Source organism: Cibotium barometz, chromosome 17 (genome assembly GCF_041138505.1).
Source record: "Cibotium barometz isolate CiBa-2024 chromosome 17, ASM4113850v1, whole genome shotgun sequence".
Taxonomy (NCBI): domain Eukaryota; kingdom Viridiplantae; phylum Streptophyta; class Polypodiopsida; order Cyatheales; family Cibotiaceae; genus Cibotium; species Cibotium barometz.
In genome coordinates, this window is record NC_141062.1 from 6,366,455 (window position 1) to 6,392,352 (window position 25,898).

At 46.7% G+C, this 25,898-nt stretch overlaps 1 protein-coding gene across 1 annotated transcript; it reads left to right on the plus strand.

Annotated features, from left to right (window-relative positions):
* Window positions 1-1,690: 1,690 nt before the first annotated feature.
* On the plus strand, window positions 1,691-25,225 carry LOC147629618 (uncharacterized). The gene is made up of 2 exons (XM_086811109.1): window positions 1,691-1,925; window positions 22,741-25,225. The coding sequence occupies exon 2, from the start codon at window positions 22,786-22,788 to the stop codon at window positions 24,931-24,933; it is 2,148 nt and encodes a 715-aa protein (XP_086667235.1). The 5' UTR covers window positions 1,691-1,925; window positions 22,741-22,785; the 3' UTR covers window positions 24,934-25,225.
* The last annotated feature ends 673 nt before the right edge of the window (window positions 25,226-25,898 follow it).

Sequence of the window (25,898 nt, forward strand, 5' to 3'; positions counted from 1 at the left end):
TGTAACATTTATTCCATTTAGATTACCATCCCATGTTTTAGGTAATTGAAGTAATATCTGGTGATCCGTCATTGTGATCTTGGGATTGGAAAGTGTACACTAATGCGCCTGAACACCCGTAACCACTAAGCCGCTTGGTGAGGAGCCCATACTAGTGCCGATGTTGAAGTAATATCTGGTGATCTGTCATCGTGATCTTGGGATTGGAAAGTGTACACTATTGCGCCTGAACACTCGCGAGACCACTAAGCCGCTTTGGCGAGCAGCCCATATGTCTCACACCTAGTGCCGACATTGTGTAGAATTTCACATGGAGCTGCTTTTGTTAGCCATAGCAGCCCATATGTCTCACACCTAGTGCCGACATTGTGTAGAATTTCACATGGAGCTGCTTTTGTTAGCCATAGCAGCCCATATGTCTCCTAGTGCCGACATTGTGTAGAATTTCACATGGAGCTGCTTTTGTTAGCCATAGCTCTTTCGAGGTATGAATGCTCCAGCCAACCAAGCATAGGAACCCTCACAATAACTACTTGCGCGAGGTCGATTCTCACAAGTGTTAACCTCCCTGGTATTGTGGGAGCCGCCTCTTGTCCATCACACTGATCATGGGAGGAGCACACCCACATTCATTGGTAAAAGAAAATAGTATTCCAAAAGATAATGTTCCAAACACGACATGGTCATACACATGCATTTTACGATGCAAAGTAAACCATTACAAGTTTATGTGGATGTAGGCAAGTAGCATGTAGACAAGCACGTGGACCAAAAGTGTCTTTATCTCTTAGAGATATGTATGCAAGACCCCATGTGGCTGAAAATGGTGCATTGTATGCCATCCTCACTAATGCAAGTTGTGATGTTTTGATTAGTCTTGACTCATCCTTAATCACTTCTATTAGTGTTGATATCACACTCTAATGATGCGTTCTTTTATCTTTCACCCACCATAGCTCTCTCTTATAACTCTCACACACTCCATAGCCATCTCAAATCATGTATTTTCTCAACTTGTGTATGCATGAGGGGGGTATGTGCGTGCGTGCATGCATGCGTGTGTTTGAAGAGGATAAGAAGCTAAAAGGTACACAACAAAGCCTAACAGATAGTAGGGAGACTGCTTTCTTTAACAAAACCAATGTTAAATGTAACCATTGTAAAAGGATGGGGTATGCAATGACCCAATGTTGTCATCAAAACAAGCCCAAGCTTGTATGTAATGCATGTGGCAAGGTAGGTCACCTTGAGAAGAATTTTTGGTCAAAGGAAAAACAACAATCCAATGTAATGGTGGAAGCAACTCTTGACGATGCTCCAAAAGAACATCTTTTCTAGATATGATGATGTCTGTGATTATGTTCTATGTCTATGATCATATTACGTCGCATATCATGTTGATGTAAACACCTCTAGCCACCACTGATGATGTATGCCCCATTACTCTCTTGGGATAAGACCCATCAGGGCACCAAGGAGGGGTGTTGAAAATGTGATACACAAATGGATGTGTGCATGTCAAGCCATGTAGATTTATGTGATCTATGATTTATTTGTGGGTAGCATTGTAGCAATCTATATTACGTATAGTCATATGTATGTGAGAATAATGTGTATGGGTCGGCAAAGGTCATGTGTAGCATGTGTGTATGTATGTATATTTATACATACATACATATATATAAAAATACGCAAATACATACGTACATACGTATATATATGGGTGCGTGTGATAGCCAGACCTGCTCCTGTCGCAATACGCATTTGCAGAGACTCTGTCATCAGAAGAGGAGGGGATCTTGTGGAGTTTATGCATCAACACACATCTTGCAGCCAAGTCAGTAGTGTTGTTCATGCTACTCGGTTTAGTTGCAGTCTCATTGACCTGCCGCAATTCTGCCCGCTTCGAGAGGCAATGGTTGGAAGTAAGTCGATTTCGTCTTTTTCTGATAATGTTGCATATTTCTGTTTAGCTGGATCTTATTTCTCGCCAGTCCTATACATTGGTCCCGTTCATCAGTTGGAGATCTTCTCCTCGCTGTTTTTATGTGTGGTGTTCTTGGAATTTTAGATTGGGCTTCTGGTTTGTTCTTCGACTTCTTGTTTTTTAGGCTTCCTGTTCATTTGGGGTTTAAATTTGTAGTATGAATAATCATTTGCACGGGTCTACTTTGAACAACACACATTATGTTGACACTCTCAGTTGTTTCTCATGTTCGTGATAAAGCAAGTCACCACTTCTTCTTCACCCTCACCATTCTTCTATGAAGACTCCAGTTCAAGAAGGGCTCTGTTCTTTGGTGTCACCTCACTTGTTACACATTGAAAGCTTGGTGCAAAGGAGGCTCTTGCTGGAGACTATTTCTGTTCCTGTGGCTTGACATCTTGGAGATTTTCATCACTCTACAACATGAGTTCTGGATTGTATATATATAGCTAGATACATAAAGATATATATGTAAATATATCTATATCTATAGATATATATGTATATATATGGATAGATAGATATGTATTTATGTTTGTTTGTATGTACAAATACACACATATATATATACATATGTGTATATATACATATATATACTTGTACATCACACTCTCTCTCTCTCTCTCTCTCTCTCTCTCTCTCTCCATACATACATACATACATACATACATGTATGTATGTATGTATGTATGGAGAGAGAGAGAGAGAGAGAGAGAGAGAGAGAGAGAGAGTTATATTAAATGTCTTCAAAAGACCCAGTGGGTCTGTGAGACCAAAAGTGATACAATAGTGTCCATGTAATCTCATCATGGTACAAAAGAAAACGAAGACGAGAGCCATGAGCTGGGAATGTCAAATCTGAGTCATATATATATATATATATATATATATATATATATATATATATATATATATATATATATATATATATATATATAGATAGATAGATAGAGAGATGTATGTGTATATAATATATATCTCCCCTTGTAACATGCAGTGGAAGTATTTGTAATTAAGGATCCTGTCACACAAGTCTCACACCGCCTTCTGTATCCAGAGTTTCGCGAGTTTAGCAAACCACTTTTATGACTTCAAACTTTAAGAGATTTAGAGAGAGAGAGAGAGAGAGAGAGAGAGAGAGAGAGAGAGATGAACTGTACACCGTATGGGGTCCCGAATTACCCACTGAAGGGTTCCCTATCCCGTTACGTCTCCTATCCCGTTACCGGAATAGTATTTGCTTTATTACTTGAAGAGATTGACTTTGGACTGACGATAAGCCAAACACAAGATCTCGAAGGACCAAGAGTTGGGATGAAGTGTACACGGCTGTAGAAACACCAATGATGACTAATCTCGAGTCTATGCACTTTTTCCAATGGAATGAGAGAAGGCTGCAAATCAGAGGCTGAGGTATAGGCTGTGAATGAATGTTGAAATGAATACGAATGCTGAGTTTTACCGTCACCAAAGTGCTGTAGCAAAATGATGAAGATATGTATGCTGAAAATTGCTTCTATGCAGAAAACGCAAGGTATCTTGTTGGTTGAATGCTGTATGCTGATGCGTTTTGGTTGATGTAGGCTGAACGCACATGCGTTGATGCTTCTAGCTGCTGAAGGATGAAACACTGGTTGAAAACACTGAGGATTGATGTGATCTAGGGCTGAATGATCAATCGCTTATGCTCCTTATGTTGAAGGCTCCAACGTCGATGTCTGATTTATGATATGATTAGAATGAGTGCTATGTGCACAAGTGCTGGTCGGTTGGTATTTAATGTTGGCCGACTGTAGCATAAAGTGCTACACGTCTTGTTTAAGTCAAATAATGATATTTAAATGTTGTAAATTATGAAAAAAATGGTAGATAAATGCTAATAAATATCCTAAAAATACTAGATGCTATTTCAAGGCTTCTGTAATGGTCTATATGCAATGGATGAATGATATGCAAAATGCAGCCATGAATGATATGAAAATCCTAAGGCTTCTATTTGCATGGAGATCTTCATGTCATGCATCTTCTCCACCATGCGCATGTTAGTGTGGTAATATACAAGCCGCTCTAGTCGCATAGTGCTCAGACGATTTCGTATCTTTGTGTGTTTAAGTGAGTAGAAACTCCAGTTCCTCTCACATGCCTCCAAAGAGCAATTCTATGGGAAAATAAGAGAGTTAGAATGTAAGAACTAGTTACTACTCTAGAGTATAAACTTTAAAGTTAAAAGTCTTAAATATTCAATAGTCACTTGTGACAAGACTCTCAAAGCCACTTTTTGTACGTGAGCCATTTGATAACTAAATGACTTCTATCAAAAAAGTGCAAAGTGGGTTCGTGAAAGTGGCTCCCCTTTGATCATTGTACCGAATGAGCTCTTGGAGGAACTCTCTTTACTCGTAGACAGGAAGTATCTTTGGCAAGTAGGTATCTTGATCGGAAAGTAGCTTCTCATTGGTGACGAAGAGCCTTGGTACTTTGTAGGCGGGATGCAACAAGGCCGCAAGACCATGGATTGGTCTATGCATCCACCGCCACCTCCTCTCCACAAGCGCTAGAAGCGAATTATGTCGTGGAGTGGGTGGAGGCTCGGTGGGATCCCTAGAAAGGCCACTTAAAGGTTAAGGAAAGAGAAAGAGATTTGAAAATGAGATTTGAAAACATGGGACTTGGGTTTACCTAATCCTCTCCATAGGAATGTCGGGGTCCTTCTCATCAAGCACGGTGGTCACACGAATCTCGGGTGGGGTCTCTCTCACATGGAGTGGGTGAGTAGCCCCAATGTGGAGTCCTCCATGTCGGCCATGCGTAAAACCCTATACAAGGGAGTCACTGCAATGACAATGGCACACACCTCGCGCCAAAAGGACTTTCTCATGCATAGCCGTTGAGCGGCTCGGGCCTCGTTCACACTAGTCACCATCTCTTCTCTTAGCCATGTGACAAAATCTGGGGAGACCACGGTCATCTGGAGCTTCGGTTGCACGTTGTATAGCCGCTCCAAGAGAAGCCACATGTAGGCAAACCACGTGGAAGAGGGCTTCTTAAGCTCCAAGTCGCTTTGCTCACGAAACATAGTGAGTACCTTCACCTTCTTTGTGAAGAAATTCACAATTGATAGGCCTTGTGCGACCACCCACTTCACCCACTGGTCCCATTTTGTAGCAATTGGATTTATTGTCAATGATGACTTGAATGACATTTTCATGCCCGACCTACATGTAACACAATGGCAAATGCAATGATATTCTTAGAAGCTTGAACATAGAACCTAGAGACTTGAGAGTTAAAACTTAAATCGCAATGCACATAGTGTTAGCATGAATCATCTCCTGGTTGTGAGCCCCATGACTGAGTCAGTGGGGGACTTAGGAGCTCTGATTATTTTAGGTAGCATTGGCTATTTTTATTATGCATATTAGGCACCTTTATGGGCTTTCTAGCATTATTTCCTTTTGTCCTCTTTTGTCCTCTTTTGTCCTCTTTTAAGGACCAGCCGGCCAGCTCCTAGAGGGGGTATATAAGTACCCCCATGCTCTCTCATTATCTATCACTTTCTTCTCCATCCACAGCACAAGCCCTACCCACAGAGTCACACACTGCCCCACGTAGGGCTGTTGTACTTGCTTCATATATTCAGATATCTATCTTGTGTTTCTCTCATTCTCATTTTCTTGTCTCCGTACCACTTCCGCATGCACTCTGACATGGTATCAGAGCACCAGGCATCTTTTCGGAGGATTTCATCATGAAGAAGTTGCTGAATTCTGTGTTTTTCAGAGGCGGCCAGCATTGTCATCATCAAGGGGTGCTGCGTTTTCATCAAGGAGGCCTTTTTCAGCCCGGGCATCATCATCCGGACGTTGGAGAGCTGCATTTTCTGCTTCCCGGCTGTTGGACAGATTTGGTGGCTGCGTTTTCTGCTCCTCCTCCTCTCTACAGCCCTAGGGGTTGCGTTTTTCAGCCCCTCCTCCCTCCCCTTTCTGTTGCCTTTTTTTCCTTGGTGCTTACAGTTTCTTGGCTGTGTTTTTCAGCTTCCCACCCTCCCCTTCTGACAGCCCTTCCTCTTTCTTAAGCCACATCTTCCTCCTACTCTATGCTTTCCCTCATCATCAAGGGTTTGCGTTTTCAAGTGTGGTGGTGCCTTGAGAGAGAGAACACTTCATTCAGCTGCATTTTTGTGGCTGATTTGCAGCCCTCTTCTTGGCTGCGTTTTTTTTTGAAGCAGTAAGTACTCTTTACAGCATTCTATTGTGGGATCATGGCTGATGACATTGTGGAATAGCCCTTGCTTCAAGCACCATCAGTGCATATACCCATTCTTCCCAATTTTCCCGAATCTTCAAAGCTGGATGGCACCAATTTTGACCTATGGAAGGTCAAGGCCATGTCTATTCTAGAGACATATGACCTTTGGGAGTTTGTCACCACCCCTATACTTCGGCCAAATACCTCAACAGAGACGGCTACATCTCGTACCTTGCAGGAGGCGGCTTTATGGGACCGATTCAATGCTCGAGCTAGATCCTTCATCTTCATTAACTGCCGGGATGCGGTTCTCACCCATATCAAGTCTTATACCTTTAAGAACTACTGTGCTACTCATGGCATACAGATGGAGTTTGCCAATTCAGGGACACCGTCAAAGAATGGTGTTGTGGAGAGAAAGAACCGGACCATTGTGGAGATGGCGAGGACCATGCTGCAGCATAAGGGGCTTCCAAAGCCTCTTTGGGCCGAAGCGGTTGCTACTGTGGTTCATATTCGCAATCGGTCTCCTACAGTTGCTATTCGCAATCGGTCTCCTACAGTTGCTATTCGCGGCAAGACTCCTTATGAAGCTTATTATTGTACACGTCCTTTCGTCACTCAGTTTCGAGTTTTTGGATCTGACGCTTTTGTACATGTGCCTAAGGCAGACAGGACGAAGTTGGACGCCAAATCCAAGCGCCTAGTGTTTGTTGGATATAGCACCATGACCAAAGGATACATGCTCTATGACCCCGATACTCGAAAGGTGGAGATTAGTCGAGATGTGGTCTTTGTGGAGACTACCCCTAGTCTCTCAGAGGGGGCTTCTTCTACTTCTTCTTCGCAGTCTGGAGACATTGACGAGGCAGGTCAACCTTTTGCTTCTTAGTCTCCGTCCATTCCAGCCATGTTGCCACGCATTCCTCCTCCCGTACCCATACCGGAGATAGCGCCTATACCCTCTCATGAGGGGGCCCTAGAGGAGCATCAGGATGCAGAGGTCACTCAGGACCGCCTTACTAGGGCATGGCGTGTACCTAGATGGTTCTTTCAGACAGTCTGGGATTCTGGAGTTACCGAGCTTCCGGAGACCAGCCAAGATGGCTTGAGGAGATCCCAGAGACTTCAGCAATAGGGTCAGACACATGTGGGGAATTTGAGTGTGAACTATGCACTCATGTCGCGAGTTTTACAGGATAGTGAGCCGACTAGCATTGAGCAGGCTCTATCACAGGATGTTTGGAGGCGTGCTATGGAGGCAGAGTTGGATTCCATTAAGTTATTAACCGGAATGAGACATGGGAGTTGGTCCCTCGGCCTACACGACGTAATGTGATTGGAGTCCACTGGGTCTATGAGACCAAGTATCGTTCAGATGGCAAATTGGATAAGCACAAAGCTCGTCTTGTTGCCAAGGGCTATCTATGCCCATAAGTTTGGCGTGGATTTTCAGGAAACCTTTGCACCTACGGCCAGGATGACCACCATGAGGACAGTGATTGCTCTCGCAGCTCATCATCATTGGCCCATTTATCAGATGGACGTAAAGTTCACCTTCCTCAACGGAACTCTACAGGAGGAGGTCTATGTTGAGCAGCCCCCAGGATTCCTCATTCCAGGAGTAGAGGATATGGTCTACCATTTACGGAAGGCCTTATATGGTCTCAAGCAAGCACCCAAAGCATGGTACTAGCGTATTGATAGTTTTTTCATATAGACTAGTTTTCAGAGATCGGATTCAGATCCCAATCTCTACATCTACAGAGAAGGAGGGCTGGTTACTCTTATTATTCTTTATTTGGATGATTTGATTCTCACTGGGGGCCACAGTGCGCATATTGCTCACAGTATATCTTTATTTGGATGATTTGATTCTCATTGGGGGGGCCACAGTGCACATATTGCTCACACTAAGGAACAATTTGGCCAGGAGTTGTCCGTCGTCTGGACACAGGAGAGGGATCTACGATGGGAGCTCCTCAGCAGCCTCACCATCTGGTTCACCTGGAGAGCTCGGTGTTTCAGGGCCTTTGAGGGGAGACTGGAGCCACCAGCAGAGACTGTTCGGGGGATTTTGCAGGAGCTGATCCACACCCTGTGCGGACAGTATGACCGCATCCGGGGTGACTGGGATGCGGCGATCTTGCGGCGCTAGGCCTTCCACACCACTTGGCGCAACGGCCCCTTCTATACACTACACGCGGGAGCCCCCCGCTGGCACTACATGCCACCTGTTTGGCTTTTCCCCCCTCCTATTGTATGATATAGCTCTCAGGTTTTTTTGTACTGATCTTTGTACCTTTTTGCACCTAGGGAGAGTCTCCCTAGCTGCCTTGATTGGATCTTCTTTTGAGCAAGAGAGGTTTTTTGTAGCCTAGTGGGCGGGTTTTTTAACTAATGAAGGGATCTTTTCTCGAAAAAAAAAAACTTGGCTAGGAGTTTGAGATGACAGATCTTGGACTCCTTCATTTCTTCCTCGGCTTGGAGATCTTCCAGACTCGTGATGGTATTTTTGTGTCTCAGCAGAGATATGTCTGTGAGCTAAGAGCTTTTAGAGACATTTGGCATGGCAGATTGCCACCCCATTTCTTTCCCTATGGACCCAGAGCAGAAGCTGTCCTCGGAGGTAGCTAGTGACTTTACAGATGGTTCTAGATACAGGACCTTGGTTGGGTCTCTCATTTGGCTCATTCATTCGAGACCTGACATTTCTTTTACAGTGGGCATTCTCAGCTCATTCATGACCACCCCTTTATTGGTGCATTGGCAGGCAGCACAGTGGGTATTGCGATATCTGCAGGGTACTCGGTCCTATGGCATCATGTATACCCAGGGGATTACTCTTAAAGGATGGTCAGATTTTGATTGGGCTGGAGACGTCGACATGAGGAGATCGACATCTGGATTTTGCTTTACTCTTGGATCCGGAGCTATTTCATGGAGTTCTAAGAAGTAGCCTACGGTGGCATTGTCTTTTGCAGAGGTTGAGTACTGAGCGGCGTCTCTGCAGGCTGCTCAAGAGGTGGTTTGGCTTAGACGACTGCTTGCAGAGATTGGGTGTCCATAGACGGCGCCTACCTTGATTCGTTGTGACAACCAGAGTTGGCAATTGCCAAGAACCCAGTATTCCATGCTCGGACGAAGCATATTGAGATACAATATCATTTTGTTCAAGAGCAGATTATGGCACGGGAGATTCTCATTGAGTATTGTCCTTCCAAGGAAAATGCAGCGGATTTGTTTACAAAGGCCCTTCCACAACCCTCCACGGTTCCTTACTTCAGCTCCTTAGGCTTTATGCCACACCCAGGATCTGAGAGGGGGTGTTAGCATGAATCATCTCTTGGTTGTGAGCCCCATCACTGAGTCAGTGGGGGACTTAGGAGCTCTGATTATTTTAGGTAGCATTGGCTATTTTTATTATGCATTTTAGGCACCTTTATGGGCCTTCTAGCATTATTTCCTTTTGTCCTCTTTTGTCCTCTTTTAAGGACCAATCGGCCAGCTCCTAGAGGGGGTATTATTTCCTTTTGTCCTCTTTTAAGGACCAATCGGCTAGCTCCTAGAGGGGGTATATAAGTACCCCTATGCTCACTCATTAGTTTCTTCTCCATTCGCAGCACAAGCCCTACCCACAGAGTCACACACTGCTCCACGCAGGGCTGTTGTACTTGCTTCATATATTCAGATAGCTATCTTGTGTTTCTCTCATTCTCATTTTCTTGTCTCCGTACCGCTTCCACATGCACTCTGACACATAGTACATAGTACATAGTACATACTACATTCAAATTCTACCTCTAGGATGGCTTACTGGATATGAAGATAGATGAAGTCCCCTAATGTTCTTTACCCTGCCTTTGAGTATCCATGGCGCTAAATAAGTATGTGCCGAGAACGCATGAAACAAGGATATTTATGATACCCCTCTTCTTTTGATCACTCCATCCATCGGAGAGGATAGAACAACCATACTTCGCCCATCCTTCCCGCACAGGTGTGAGTTTGTTGTTGATCCTTTGCCTCTCGTTATCGAGCGCGGTGGTGCGCATCTCATGGTAGGTGATACCATGCCATCTGCAATGCCTTCACCATTTTGTGGGATTGTGGGACCTTGAGCACATGGAAGGAGAGGTTGTAATCGATGACCGTATGTGCAATCTGTTAGAAGTCATCTCCTGTCTATTTGTATACACCAGGGCCTCTGTTGTGGGTGTGCCCGCCCGTATATCATTTTTCCACACTCCCCGTATTTTTCCCATTTTTTCCTAGTGGCTGGAGGGCTGCCAGTTGATGCCAGGAGCACTCTGAAGCTGGCCGACTTCATCTGTATCAGTCGTGGGCTGTAGGAGTGCTGGCCGACTTGTTCTGTCCAGGCGTGGGGCATCTGTTGTTGCTGGCCGACTGCTATTTACAGCAGTCGTGGACATTTATCTGAGTCGTGGGCACCATCTGAGGCTGGCCGACTGCTCATGTGGGATTGTATATATTGCCCCTCATCCTCCTCCACTTTCTCATTCAGTATTTCCGGGATCTTGTGTATAGAGAAGAGTTTACACACATCTGTCTGTGTTTCTTGTGCTGTTTATTTTCTGCAGTCTACTTGCTCTTGTCTACCCAAGTTTGGATATCATTTCCGCCATATTCTGACATGGTATCAGAGCCCTAGGCTCTAGGAGATCTTGGGCGTTTTTCTGAGCAAGAGGGGGAGCAACAGGTTGCTGATCGGTGGACTGTTTCGGGCTGAACGGGAAGTGAAGGTGCAAGAGGAAGGCGGGCAGAGGGGCTGGACAGCCACTTGCATATTTTCTGATTTTCAGATTTTTCCCACCCACCCACCCTTTCAGGTTACTCTCCGAGATGGCGGATTTACTCGAGATGGCTGAGAAGCACGTGAAGATTCCGACTCTCCCCACGTTCCCAGTGGATCGGCAGTTGGACGGGTCCAATTACGGCATCTGGAAGGTCATGATGGAGTCAGTTTTGGAGTCATATGATCTTGCTGATTTTATTATCAAAGGGGTGCCAAGGCCGGAAGCTGAGGAAGGGGAGTTATTATCGACGAGGAAGGACCGAGAGGCACAGGCACAAATGTGGGACCGTGTCAACGCCAAGGTCCGGCCGTTTATATTCCTCAATTGCACACCATAGGTGATCAACCATGTGAAGCACATGACGCTGGCGAGAGGCATATGGGAGCACTTGGCTTCTTTGTACAACAGGGTGTCACCCATGAAGCGGATATCCTTGGAAGTGCAGATGCGGGTTATGAACCCTGCAAAGTCTTCGAAGATGCGGGAACACATTAACAAGCTGCAGGCCCTTCAGCAGGAAGTCCTTCAAGCTGGGAAAGAGATATCGTCTGAAGATATGGCCATCACGTTACTTTCCCACTTGCCTGGTCAGTATTCCGCTTTCTATTCCTCGTTGATCACGAGTGGCAGGCTCAGCACCATTACTTGGGAGGAGCTTGTGCCAATGGTCCTGGACCAGGAGGAACGTTTCACGAACCCTCCTCACGGCGGAGGTTCGGAGGCCTTAACTGGCCAACGGTCGAAAGGCCGTAATACCAACAAGGGCAAAGGGAAGGCTTCACCGGAGAAGTCTTCCGAGAAGAAGCCTAATCCAGAACGAGAGAAGCTGAAGGCCGAAAGATCGTGTAATGATTGTGGCGAGAAAGGCCACTACTGGAGGAAGTGTCCTAAGCGGACAGGGAAGAGTGCTGATTCCTCAGCCTCAGCTGCGAAGACTCCGGCATTTGTGCACTTGGAGATGGTGGACTCCGATGATTCATCGTCTTCGAGCGAGGAGGTAGTTGGCTTCACCGCAAAGGATACTCGGGAATGGATTCTCGACAGTGGTGCTTCCAGGCACATGACTCCATCCCGTGACTTCTTCCTGGATCTGAAACGACAGTCAGGTCGTATCTTTATTGGCGATAACTCCACTATTCCGATACATAGTGAGGGCCGGATGGAGATCATTCCCGACGGCAAGGGGGGCAAGCATGCTTCCCGTGTTCTTTATGTCCCTGCTCTGGGCTTTCATCTTTTGTCAGTGCATGAGGTATGCAAGACTGGCTTTCGGGTGGAATTTGAGGAGCATTCAGTTGCTCTAAGGGACCGTGAGACAGGCAAAGTTGTTTGGGAAGGCGGTGTGGAGAATGGCATCTACAAGCTCTCTGCACTCTCCTCACTGACAGGCTCGCAGGTCGGAGATTTGTGGCACTTTCGTTTTGGCCACTTAAATGTGGATGCTTTGCGGCGCGCCTTCCGGGACCAGATGGTGGTTGGCTTGCCAGATGTTGGTAGTAGGCAAGGACGCTGCAGTTCTTGCATACATGGTAAGCAGCACAGGGAATCCTTTCCGAAGCAGGCTTCCAGGCGGGCTTCGAAACCTTTGGAGTTGATTCACACTGACTTGTGTGGACCACAGCAGATACCATCCTTGGGAGGATCTCTCTACTTCATGCTGCTTGTTGATGATTGTACCAGATTCACGTGGGTCTACTTTCTTTCACAAAAGGACCAGGCTTTTGCTCGGTTCAAGGATTGGCACGTGATGGTGGAGAAAGAGTCTGGATTTCAGGTCAAGACTCTCAGGGCTGACAAAGGAGGTGAATTCTCCTCGACTGTATTTTTCCGGTTTTGTGCAGATCATGGCATCAAGAGGGAATTGGCCAATACTGGATCGCCTTCGGAGAATGGAGTTGTTGAACGTAAGAACAGGACTGTGGTAGAGATGGCGAGGACTATGCTGGAGCATCGTGATCTTCCTCGTCCACTTTGGGGTGAGGCTGTGGCAACAGCTGTCCATACCATTAACCGCTCTCCGACGACTTCTGTACCCCATATGACTCCATTTGAGGCATATTTTGGCAGGAAACCCGATGTCTCGCACTTCCGTGTCTTTGGGAGTGACGCGTATGTACATATTCCGAAGAAGCAGAGGGGGAAGCTTGACTCCAAGTCCCGCAAGCTGGTATTTGTGGGGTATAACTCTCTTTCCAAGGGATACAGGTTGTATGATCCAGAGAGGAACGAGATTGTTGTCAGCCGGGATGTGGTCTTTGACGAGCATGTTCCAGCATCCACTGTCGAGGAGCCGCCACTTCTTGGAGATCCAGAGTCTGATGATGATTCCCAGTCTACCACTCCAGTTGATCCACCTCAGTCATCACAGGAGGTTGAGCCCAGAGCTGGAGTTGAGCCCCCGCGATCACAGGAGGCTCCACGATCTGTTCGAGTACCTAGGTGGTTGTTAGACACCCTTCGGGAGTCAGGTGTCACGGAGCTACCCTCCGAGTGGACCACAGAGGACGGCCCTCGAAGATCACATCGAGTTCGAGATAAAAGCAACACGGCGGAGCTTCTTCAGGTGAACTATGCTCTTATGTCTCGTATCATGCGGGATAAAGAGGCCACTTCCGTAAAGGAAGCCCTTTCACAGGATACTTGGAGGGAAGCCATGCAGGTGGAACTTGACGCCATCGAGAAGAACAACACTTGGGAGTTGGTACCGAGGCCGTCGAAGCGGTCAGTCATTGGTGTCAAATGGGTCTTTAAGACCAAGTACGCGGCTGATGGGTCGGTGGACAAACACAAAGCCAGGCTCGTGGCTAAGGGTTATGCTCAGCGGCGAGGCATCGACTACGAGGATACCTTTGCACCGACAGCGCGGATGACCACGATTCGGACCGTTCTTGCCCTTGCTTCTTCTCAGAGGTGGCCCGTGTACCAGATGGATGTAAAATCGGCGTTCCTTAATGGTGACCTGCAGGAGGAGGTGTACGTTGAGCAGCCTCCAGGCTTTATTGTTCCAGGATTGGAAGGGATGGTTTACAGGTTACGTAAGGCCTTGTATGGTCTTAAGCAGGCTCCGAGGGCTTGGAATCAGAAGATTGATTCCTTCTTTATTTGGACTGGATTTCAGAGATCGGTTGCAGATCCGAACCTGTATCTCTTTCGGGAACGCGGCATGGTCACACTCATCATCCTTTATGTGGATGATCTCATTCTCACCGGCGGTCATGTGGAGCACATTGGAGTGACGAAGGCTGCCTTGTCAAAGGAGTTTGAGATGACCGACTTAGGCTTACTCCACTTCTTCTTGGGATTGGAGATCTGGCAGACCCAGAGGGGGTTTTTCGTCTCTCAGCAGCGGTATGTTCATGAGTTGCTTGAGGCCTTTGGGATGGAGAACTGCAAGCCTATTACTTCGCCGATGGACCCGAACACAAAGTTAACCGTTACAGATCCTTGTGAGCCAGTTGATGCCTCGCAGTACCGGAAGTTGGTTGGTTCATTGATCTGGTTGCTGAACACCAGATTGGACTTGAGCTTCTCCGTGGGGCTGTTGAGCTCTTTTATGCAGACGCCATTGAAGACTCATTGGGACGCAGGATTGCGGATCTTGCGGTATCTGCAGAGTACGAAGGATCTGGGACTCTTTTACACAGGAGGGAATGGAGTCAAGCTCCAAGGTTGGAGTGACTCAGATTGGGGAGGAGATCCAGACACGAGGAGATCTACTTCAGGATACACTTTTACCCTCGGCTCAGGAGCGGTTTCTTGGAGCAGCAAGAAGCAGCCGACTATTGCCCTTTCTTCGACAGAGGCAGAGTATCGGGCTGCTTGTGGTGCTGCTTGTGAGGTTGTATGGCTGCGGAGGCTGCTAGGCGAGATGGGGTTTCCACAGAGGGAGCCCACAGTCATCCAGTGTGATAACCAGAGTTGTATAGCTATTGCTCGGAACCCGGTTTTCCATGCCCGGACCAAGCATATAGAGATACAGTATCACTTTGTTCGTGAGAAGATCTTGGCGGGTGACATCTTGCTACTTTATTGTTCGATGGAGGACAATGCGGTGGACCTCTTCACGAAGTCTCTACCTCAGGCTACGCTCAGGCGGCACTCCAGCTCCCTGGGGTTGGTTACACAGCCAGGAGCTGAGAGGGGGTGTTAGAAGTCATCTCCTGTCTATTTGTATACACCAGGGCCTCTGTTGTGGGTGTGCCCGCCCGTATATCATTTTTCCACACTCCCCTATTTTTCCCCTATTTTTTCCATTTTTTCCTAGTGGCTGGAGGGCTGCTAGTTGATGCTAGGAGCACTCTGAAGCTGGCCGACTGCATCTGTATCAGTTGTGGGCTGTAGGAGTGCTGGCCGACTTGTTCTGTCCAGGCGTGGGGCATCTGTTTTGCTGGCTGACTGCTATTTACAGCAGTCGTGGACATTTATCTCAGTCGTGGGCACCATCTGAGGCTGGCCGACTGCTCATGTGGGATTGTATATATTGCCCCTCATCCTCCTCCACTTTCTCATTCAGTATTTCCGGGATCTTGTGTATAGAGAAGAGTTTACACACATCTCTCTGTGTTTCTTGTGCTGATTATTTTCTGCAGTCTACTTGCTCTTGTCTACCCAAGTTTGGATATCATTTCCGCTGCATATTCTGACACAATCTCCTCATTCGCGACTTTTATCTTCGCCTTGACATATGTGAGGTTGTTTATGTTTGCACCGATGTCGGTTTGCCTCTATAACATGCGTAAGCTTTGTGGTTGAATCAGTAACTTAAATGCTCAGAATTCAGCAATCATTCACGACGAATATAATGCACAAAGAAGATGTGCAGAAATAGAGAGAGAGAGAGAGAGAGAGAGAGAAGGAGAAAAGGACACAATATTGAGTGCCAAACACCCTCTGTAGGGCTCCCACCACGAATGGCCTATTGAATTCTTGGTTGGGCTTGTATTCCCTCCAAGGTAGGATCAAAACGTACGTACGGATCCAATCCGCACCGTACATCCGTACCGTACGGGGATCCGTACGAACGGATCGATCCGTACGTTTTTTTTTGGGCGTGCGTGCGTGCGTCTTGTAGTTAGTGGGTTGCCCAGATTGAAGTATGATGGGAATATGCATATTTGTGATGTCTGCCAGTTTGGAAAGCAGGCGAGGTAGCCATTTCCTAAAGAAGGCAACATGAGTAGTAGGGCCACTTGAGATAGTTCATAGCGATGTATGGGGTCTTGCATAAAACCCATCCATTAAAGGCAGCTTGTATTATGTGACATTCATTGATGATTTCAGCAGAATGACTTGGATTTACTTTCTCAGAGAGAAAAGTGAAGTGTTGGGAAAGTTTATGGACTTCAAAGCTTTTGTAGAGAAGTAATATAGCTCTTGGATAAAATGTTTGAGGACAGATGGAGGTGGTGAATACACCTCACATGCTTTTGAGAATTTCTTGAGAAAGCATGGCATAAGAAGACAGTTAACTTGCAGGTACACATCTCAGGAAAATGGTATTAATGAGAGGAAGAATAGAGTCATTTGTGATGTGGCCAGGGCAATTCTCAATGAAAAGAACATGCCATACTATTATTGGGCAGAAGCGTGTGCCACCGCGGTGTATATACTTAATAAGACACCCACAACAGCCATATATGGAAGTATGTCAGAGATGCGGCTTACAGGTTTTAGGCCAGACATTGGACATCTCAAAGTGTTTGGTTGCATAGCTTATGTACATGTGCCTGACGAGAGAAGGAGGAAGTTGGATCCTAAGGCAGAAAAGTGTGTGTTTGTTGGTTATGCACAGGATCGCAAGGCATATAAATGTTACAATCCATAAACTAGGCAAGTGGTTATCTCACGAGATGTGGTGTTTGATGAACTTGCTAGTTGATACAAAGCAAAGGATGAGAGTGTCATTGATTCCGTTGATGCTGATGTGCATGTGAACTTGCCACAAGCAAGTTCTATTTCTATGTCTGGGCTAGCAGAGTCTGAGAGTAGCACTAAACGCTTGAGACATGAGAGTGTGAGCACTGGGAGTAGTGCTGTGAATAAAGGAAAAAAGAAGGTTGAAGAAATTGGCATTACAGGTTATGAGTCGTCAAGTTCATAAAGTTTGGATAAGGAACTTGGCATACTAGTTTTACGCACACTAGGTGCAAGGCAGGATAGATATGTGCCCCCACATGCTAGAGTGACAGGTGTTCAGAGTGATCCGCATGCATTGCGGAGGTCCCAAGGTATCCAGTTGACAGGTTGACATATCGTGACTTTGCTATGCATTATGCATATATGACCTCCTTGGTGAAGCATGTGGAACCTACATGCTATACAGAAGCTATTGGGAAGCATGTATAGGAGAAGGCAATGGATGTTGAGATGGATGCATTGGTTCAAAATGAAACATGGGATTTGGCTGCCTTACCATAAGGCAAAAATGTCATTGGTTTCAAATGGGTGTAAACCAATGAATACACCTTTGGAGAAGAATGTAAATGCGGGCTGATTTTGGTGAAGAGTTGGATGATCCATCTATGTATAGAAAGATGGTTGGCAGTCTTATTTACATGACTATCACATGCCCGGATCTTAGTTATGCTGTGGGGCTAGTAAGCCAATTTATGCAAAGCCCCAGAAAACCTCATTTGGATGCAGTGAGACGCATTATGCGATATATAAAGACCACTGCACATTATGGTTTTCTTTATGAGCATGGTAAAGGCTTGGATGTACATGGCTACACAGACGCATATTGGGCAGGTATAGCTCGTATAACAGGAGATCTACTAGTGGTTATGCCGTTACATTTGGAAGTGCAGTGGTGAGTTGGAGTAGCAAGAAGCAACCTACTGTTGCTTTATCTAGTACAGAGGCTGAATACAGGGGTGCAGCCATTGCTACATGTAAAGGAGTATGGTTAAAGAGTCTCTTGGCTGATTTGGGTGAGCCTATTGATGGAAAGGTTGTCATTCATTGTGACAACATGAGCAGCATACAGTTGGCCAAGAATCCAGTTTTTCATGCGTGGACCAAACACATAGAGGTCCACTATCATTTTGTCAGAGAGAAAGTGTTGGATGGTACAGTGGATTTGCAGTATGTGAAGAGTGAAGAGCAGGTGGCCGACATCTTTACAAAGCCACTTAGCAGGGAGAAGTTTGCGTACTTCCGTACTATGTTGGGAGTACGTGGGATGAGCTTGAGGGGGAGTGTTGAGAGCTTTGATAGCCCAAGCTCATCTACATCTTTATCTATGGCAGTACATCATGAGCTTGAGAGGGGCTGTTGAGATGCAAGCTCGATGTCAGCTTGTGCCAGCTGCACTATGTGCTGGCATGTTAGGTAGCAATGTGTGAGACATAAATGACCGCGTCCAGCTGGTCAGTGTGTGTGGACATTAGCTAGGGTTAGCTGTGTGTGGACACAACACATAGTGTGTGTTGTAGATTATGGATTATGGCTTTATGCGTTGTGTGAGAAGGGAGATGGCTTCCCTCTATGGTTAGGGTTTGCAATATACATTAGGGTTTGCTCCTCTGTGTGTGTCTCCTCTCCCTCTACCTGTTTTTCATTACTAGTCTTGTAATTCTACAACAAATTCATCCTCCTGATCCGAGTCCACCTCCGAGAGTTTTGAGGATGCTCGGGCTTCCTTTTAGTGTCTTGAACAATGTCCCACGAACCCTTGTGGATGAACCAGACCCGCATCTGAAGCTTCCAATGAGCGTAGGTGGGTCCTTTCAACTTGTCATCTTTGTTCGTACAGGGGGGAGCCATATCCACAGCATCAAAGAACAAATCTCAGCTCTCAAATACTTCTCTCAAGTGCTTTCCAACGAAGCGAGGCACCAGGAACAATCAGCTCCCTCTCAAACCGTAGAGAGAAAGAGGCGGGACAGCAGCAAAAGAGTCCAAGATCCATCGGGAACCTCCTACCGGAAGGACAGGGAACTCGTGGAGGAAGAAGAAAATGTACAGCCACTTGTCTGGCAACTCCACATGCAAGAGAACTCACCAAATCTGATGCCGGTGGAGAAAACACAGCCACAACTCCACCGTTTGCCTATGTAGGAGAAAACGCAGCCACCAAAACTAGCTTGATAGCCTCTGTAGGAGAAAACGCAGCCAAAGCACTTCAAGATCTGCCTCTGAAGAGAAAAACACAGCCTGTAGGGCTGGCCGACAGCAACTAGAAGAGGGCTGGACCAGAAACGCAGCAAGGTACTGAAAACGCAGCAACTGTATGGACCGATCTGCAGCCAGAGAAGTGATGGAGGCAAAACGTACATCAAAAGTGGGCAGATTTACCGGGTTTGGAGGAGCCTGGACCTAAGTGTATGTTACCATGAAGGAGATAGCACAATGCAGAAGCATGAACTGTAAACATATGAGAGAGTTCAAAGGAGATAGAGAGAGTTGGACAAGATCACCTTTTATAACAGTGTATGTTACCATGAAGGAGATAGCACAATGCAGAAGCATGAACTGTAAACATATGAGAGAGTTCAAAGGAGATAGAGAGAGTTGGACAAGATCACCTTTTATAACAGCAGTAAAGCTTTACAATGGCAAAGGCCAGCAACAACTGAATGTTGAACTATGTGCAAGTGGATTGGATGAAGAAGTGAACAATGGGGAACTCCTTATATAGTGCCTCAGTGAGCTGGCTGATTGCCTCTAGGGCTGGCCGACGGCTCATAGGACAAATAAATAGGAGAAATACAATAAAATGTCAGATAAATAGTAGAAGCCCCAGAACACTGAGATGCACAATTCTAACAGGCTAGGGGGCTGCTAGCGGTCGGTGGGAGTGCTCTAGAGAAGCTTTGCAGGGAGAGAGGGGGGGGGGGGGGGGTCCCTGATCTTGAGAGGGCACTTGTTGTTGGGGGATCAGATCCTCCTGAGGGTGCGGGAGCCGGAGTGGTTCCAAAAAATTGGGAAGATTGGTACCGAACCACTCTGTGGGACCGGTCTCTAGGCTGGTCCTAACGTTGGGACCCTTCGGGGGGTGGGTGGGAACTGCACTCGAGATAGGTGATCGTGAGATAAATGCTCGAAACGGTTCTCTGACACTACCGTTTCTGTGTGGGTCCCGTTGTACTGTCTCGCCTGGCACCGGCGTATTGCTCTCTGGTTGGGGCTGTGGTTGCCTCCGCCCGGTCATCTGCAACCTACCCCAATCCTTGTCCTTGGGGATAGGGTGTTGGGGCTTTGTCTCGCCGGATGGCAGGGGTGGCATTAAGGCGCTTGGTACACCCTCTCCACTTTTGGGGGGGAGGCGGCTGGACCGGCATAAGGAGCTACGAGGGAAAGCTCTGGTGGGTGACCCAGCTGGTGGCAAATGAAACATTGGTCAGGAAGGCCTACTGAAGGATGAGGTCCCCCTGGAGGCATCGACGAGAGATGGCGTGTGGTATTGTCTCCGGTGAGGAAATGCTGATGCTAAGTGAAGGGATCCCAGCCACACGCGCCAACATCGAGGCGGCTGTCGACGGGCATTCCAACAGTTGCCCTATTGTTTTCCCAATAACAAGGAGAAGTGGAAGGTACTTCTTCTTGAGGCTTGGAAAATAGACTGGCTGGGAATGTGGATACTCCAGCAAGAGGGTCGGAGGTGGGATCAAAGCCATGCTACCAACGTGTGAAAAATTCTTGGGCTGTGCGCAATGTAACGGGGCTCAGCTGAAGCATGTGGTCCGAAGCTGCAGGGTTGTCGAACTCCATCTGGTAGGAGCTGCGCTTGAGGGTACGGATTGCCAAGGAGGCTGGCCTGGAGCAAGTCACGAACCTAAATATGTGCTGGGCGGCTACCCACAATCTTGCATACAAGTGTTGAGGCTTCCACTGTTGGTGCTAGGAGTTGGAGGTCCGCTTCAGAGAAAAGGCAGAGGTCGGGCGGAGTGGCTGTGCTGCATGCGCGGAAGCCTTGCTGTACCGATCCATAACCATAAGGTTGATTAAGAACAAGATGCTGATTTAAACATGATTAAGACAGAGGAGAGAGAAGAAGAGAGAGATTGGTGTCAGGGTTTTTCTTGTATTTTAATATGGTACAAAAAGGTGTTTGAATGCTTGTACATGATTAGGCCCTTGGTCAGCCCCGGAGGGGTTGACCTTTGGCCCCTTTACATAATATCTATGCTGATGAATGAGGAAATGAACTGAATGAATTTGATGCCCTTGCTGAATTTTGAGGAATGTTTATATATATGCTGAGAGGTACAGGTCAGCCAGCACTTGTAGCTGTCGGCCTGTTTGTTGGACAAATAATCTTGAATAATTCTTTAAATGCTACGCTTTGCCCTGTATGCTGCCCAACACCACCTGGCCAGTACTGGTTGCTGCTGAGACAGGCTGTCTAGGTCCCCTATGGGCTGCTGACAGCAGGCTGAATGCCCCCTGATGGTTGCTGACAGGGTTCCCAACCCTCCTAAGGATGATGATGATGATTATGATGATGATGATGAGGTGCTGCTAGTGCTGGTGCTACTGATGCTGCTTCTGATGCTAGATGCTGACTTGATCAAGAATTAATGCTGTCCATGCCCTTCTGATGCTAGATGCTGACTTAATCAGGGATTAATGCTATTCATGCCGAAGATTAGCCATGGCATGGGCGTGCACATGACAGGCTGCTGCCATGGAGTCCTCCTGAAGGGGGTGAAGACCAAAAGACGCCCACACTTGCCGAAAGAAAAACAGCCTGAACGCAAAAAAACCTGCTGAGAGAGAAGCGGAGGGGGGACGGCAAGAATGGGGGGCAATGGGAGGAAGAAGAAGGGAGAGAGTGGCAAAGGGGGAAGGACTCCCGTCCGGAAGAGGAGACGGCGGATGGAAGCACGAAAGGGGGGGCAGCGAGGTGGGGGAAGGAAAGGCGAAGGAGGGGTGGGCACTGGAGGAAGGGAGGAGGCAATGAAGAGGCTGGGAGAGGGCGGAGAGGAAGGGCGGAAGGAGGCGGCAAGCGAGTTGGAGGCGAGGGCTTACAGGAGGCAGATGGGCAGACACCGCAGAGGAGGCAGGCAGAAGGGTGGAAGGCTGGGGCGCACAGGAGGCAAGGTGCGAGCAGAAAGGCAGGAAGCAGCTTGCAGGAGGAGGGGAGCGCACAGGAGGGGGGGAAGGCGATGGCAGGCAGGTGCTCAGGAGGAGAGAGAGGATGGGGAACAGGGGAGAGGAGTGATGGCAGGGGGGAGGAGGGGGGATGTTCCAGCTCTTTGAGCTTACATTAAGCTTATCATTGACTTGCTCTACTCGGCCTATCCTTTCAAGGACATGCTTAGGTTAAACATCATCAATGCTTTGTCTCATACCTCACTTCCTCCAATGGACTAAACCATGGTATATAACTGAGCCTCTTCATCCCTTATGCATTTCCACCTCATTGACACGCCATGTACTGTCTAGTAATGACACGGGTTGTAAGTTGTAACACTCTTTTACCCCTTTTCATTTGCAGTAGTTCCCTTTTGTTTGATGGCCCTACTATATAGGGATGTGCTTGTGTGCGCATGTTTAAATATGCAGTGTTCTTGAATTCTTGTCAGATTTTACACCCTAGTATATGGTGTGTGTGCACATGCACACTTGGAAAGAGAGAGGGGGGGTGTGTGCTCTTACTTTAAATATGGAATGTTGCTGAACTCGTCCTTTGGTTTCACCAAGGGCATTGATGCTTTTATGACTTCTGGATCTGCGTTTTGACAGGTTCTGTGATTTTTCAATGAAGTGTACCTGCATTGAGCCTTGAAGATGGAAAGTCTAAAGAGAAAATGGCCGAGGTCTATCACCATTTTTTTTCCGTTTTCTCAGTTTGAAACGGCTGGCTACCTGTATAAACTGCTAGTCAGAAGTGCTTCGGGTGCAGTGAGAGATGTAGGGGTGATATCTAGTGCTACATGTGGGCAGGGTGAAAAAGTCAAGTCTGAAATGGCGGCTTCACAAACTAAATCTGTTTTGCATTCTAAGCAGAGTGAAATCCACAAAAAATATGCTTACAAAGGAAGTGATGCTGTCCACGGGTCAATAGTGAAGAAAATATGTGACATTTTACGAACACATGGATGGGAGCAGGGTCTAAAGAGCATGTTTTCTGAGCCTGCACTAAAGCTTTCACCATTGATTGTAGTTGAGGTTGTGAAGGCAGAGAAATCTCTGCACTTGGCCTTGAAGTTTTGCATATGGGCAGCTTCTCAGCAACAGGGATTCTGGTACAACGCTCTTGTGAGTGATACCCTGGTGGGAGCTATAAAGGGTGCAAAACAGTTGAAAGAAGTGAAGGAAATGCTTGATAGAGTGAGAAGGGATGGCTATATGGTACCTGTTGAGATATGGAATGATTTTATCAAGAGCTATTGTCGTGCAGGGCTGGTGGACGAAGCTATCCGGACCTTGGAACAGATGAAAAGCTTTGGTAGCAGGCCCACGACTTTCTCTTACAATGCTATACTTGATTCTCTTGTAAAATCCAATCAACTTGCATCCGCCCATGAGATACATGTGCAGATGGCCCGTGAACGGTGCCCGTCAAACAAAGCTACTTATGACATTATGATTCATAGTCATGGAAAAGCGGGATGGGTTAGAGGGGCCCATAAAATTTTGCAGGAGATGGAACAAAATGGTTTCAAGCCGGATGTGATAACCTACACGAGGGTCATTGATGGCCTTTGCAAAGTTGGCATTGTTGACGAAGCCTATGCGCTTCTTACGGAGATGATGTCCAAGGATTGCATGCCCAATGTGGTGACGTATAGTGCAATGATTGCAGGTCTATGCAAGGCTGGTAAAATAACTGAGGTATGCAAGCTTCTGAAAAGGATGACGCAAGCAGGATGTATACCCAATGTGTACACCTACAGCATATTGATCAATGGTCTTTGTAAAAGTGGCAAACTGGATGATGCCTGCAAGCTCTTCAAAGACATGCTTGAGCAAGGATGCACTCCCAATGTAGTCACTTACAGTACTCTTATTGCGAGCTTTTGTAGATTGAATCGAATCTGTGAAGCTCACCAGATTTATGAAGAGATGCTAGAGAGAGGTTGCGTGCCTGATACTGTCACCTTCAATGCCCTGCTTGGTGGCATATGCAAGATCGGACGGATGGATACGGCCTTCACAGTTGTTCATGAAATGTTCTTGCAACACTGCTTTCCTAGCACGTCCACCTTGAACATCCTTCTCAACAGCCTATGTAAGGCTAAAGAGGAGGGACCGGGCCTTCAACTCCTCTTCAAAACCATTGAGTATGGTTGTGCTCCCAATGTCGTTATGGATAGCATGTTAATGGAAGAACTGTGCAAAGTTGGGGAAGTGGGCCAGATGTCTAAAATCCTGGATAAATTGAGCTGCACCAGCTGTAGTCCGGATGTTGTGACGTACAGTACTCTTATCTATGGTCTTTGTAAAAGCAACAATCTCGATCAAGCTCGGATGCTCCTGCATGAGAAAGGGTGCACGCCTAACGTCATTACTTACACCACCATGATTGATGGCCTTTGCAAAGCAAATAACATGGAAGCAGCGTACATGATGTTGGTGGAAATGGATGAGAATGGCTGTGATCCTGATGCTGTCACTTTCTGTACGGTCATTGATGGTCTCTGCAAATCAGAAAGTACACATAATGCATATGAGATTGCAAAGGTGATGCTCAAAAAGGGTATGATTCCCAACCCAGTCACATACAACGGCTTAATTGACCACCTTTGCAAAGAGAATAGGGTGGATGAAGCAAATGAGCTCATGGAAGAAACAATCGAGAAAGGTGTTGCTCCAGATGTAGTCACATTTAGTGCTTTGGTTGATGGGCTTTGTAAAGAAGGCAAAATGCATGCAGCTCATAAGCTGTGGGAGGACATGACCAAGAAAGGCATGCTCGTGAACAAGTATGGATAAGCAGAGAGCAGGTTTTTCAAAGGGTTCTCTTCTACACAGTAGTTCCTCTCCTGGTTTGTGTAATCTGCCACTGGAATAATTAAAAGCAGACTTGTACCAAATACAGATGAACTGGGAACAGATCCACATAGGCAATGTTACTTAAAAAAAGCACCTACCTTTTCTCCCTCTTTTTCATTGCCAAGTACCTGGCTGGACAATGCTGCATCACTTTGTGATGGTGTTCTACTTGGATGTTATGAAGCTGCTAAGTGTTGCTATACAAATGGAGATGTAGTTGAGTATCATAAAATAAGATCAAGCTGAACCGTATCTTGCCATGACTCTGGCATGTTCTGAAACTTCGTCGGCTGGTAGGATTCAGGTCGGTTTTTGTGCCCTTTGAGTATGGGAATTTGAAGCTTGTCCAGCTTCCTGAGCGGCAGCTCTCCTCCTATTTTGCATATTAGTCATGACATTGAGAGGAACCATTTGTAATAGCCCATCCCTGACTCCTAGCAAGTTAAGACTTGTACTTGGTTTATGCTTTCCAGCTGGACCTGGAATAAATCCTCTGAATGGGCAATTCTTGTACATGTGTTCAATACCACAACATGTGCAGAGTCGTACTAGCGGCTGTCGATTGGTTTGGTGCAGCCATAGTCTTCTTGATGGGACACTGCCACCCGGTGAGGTCCCTCGTAGTGATAGCCCTGTTAGTGACATACGGGATCCTAAGGCATTGATATGCCTCCCCCTATTGGATTGCACTACGGCTATATATACAAGGTAGACACTATCGCCATCTTGAACGCAGTGACTTAGGATTTGACTTGGGAGACTAGCTTCGAGGGGTTCTAGGTAGTTAGTGTGCTAGGTGTCGGACAAATGGAGCTAGTACGACTAGCGGTTGGGTGCTGCCTTTGAGGTTGACTCTTGCAGTAATGGGTAGTATCATGGTTTCCTATCCTCATGCAGTATGCACA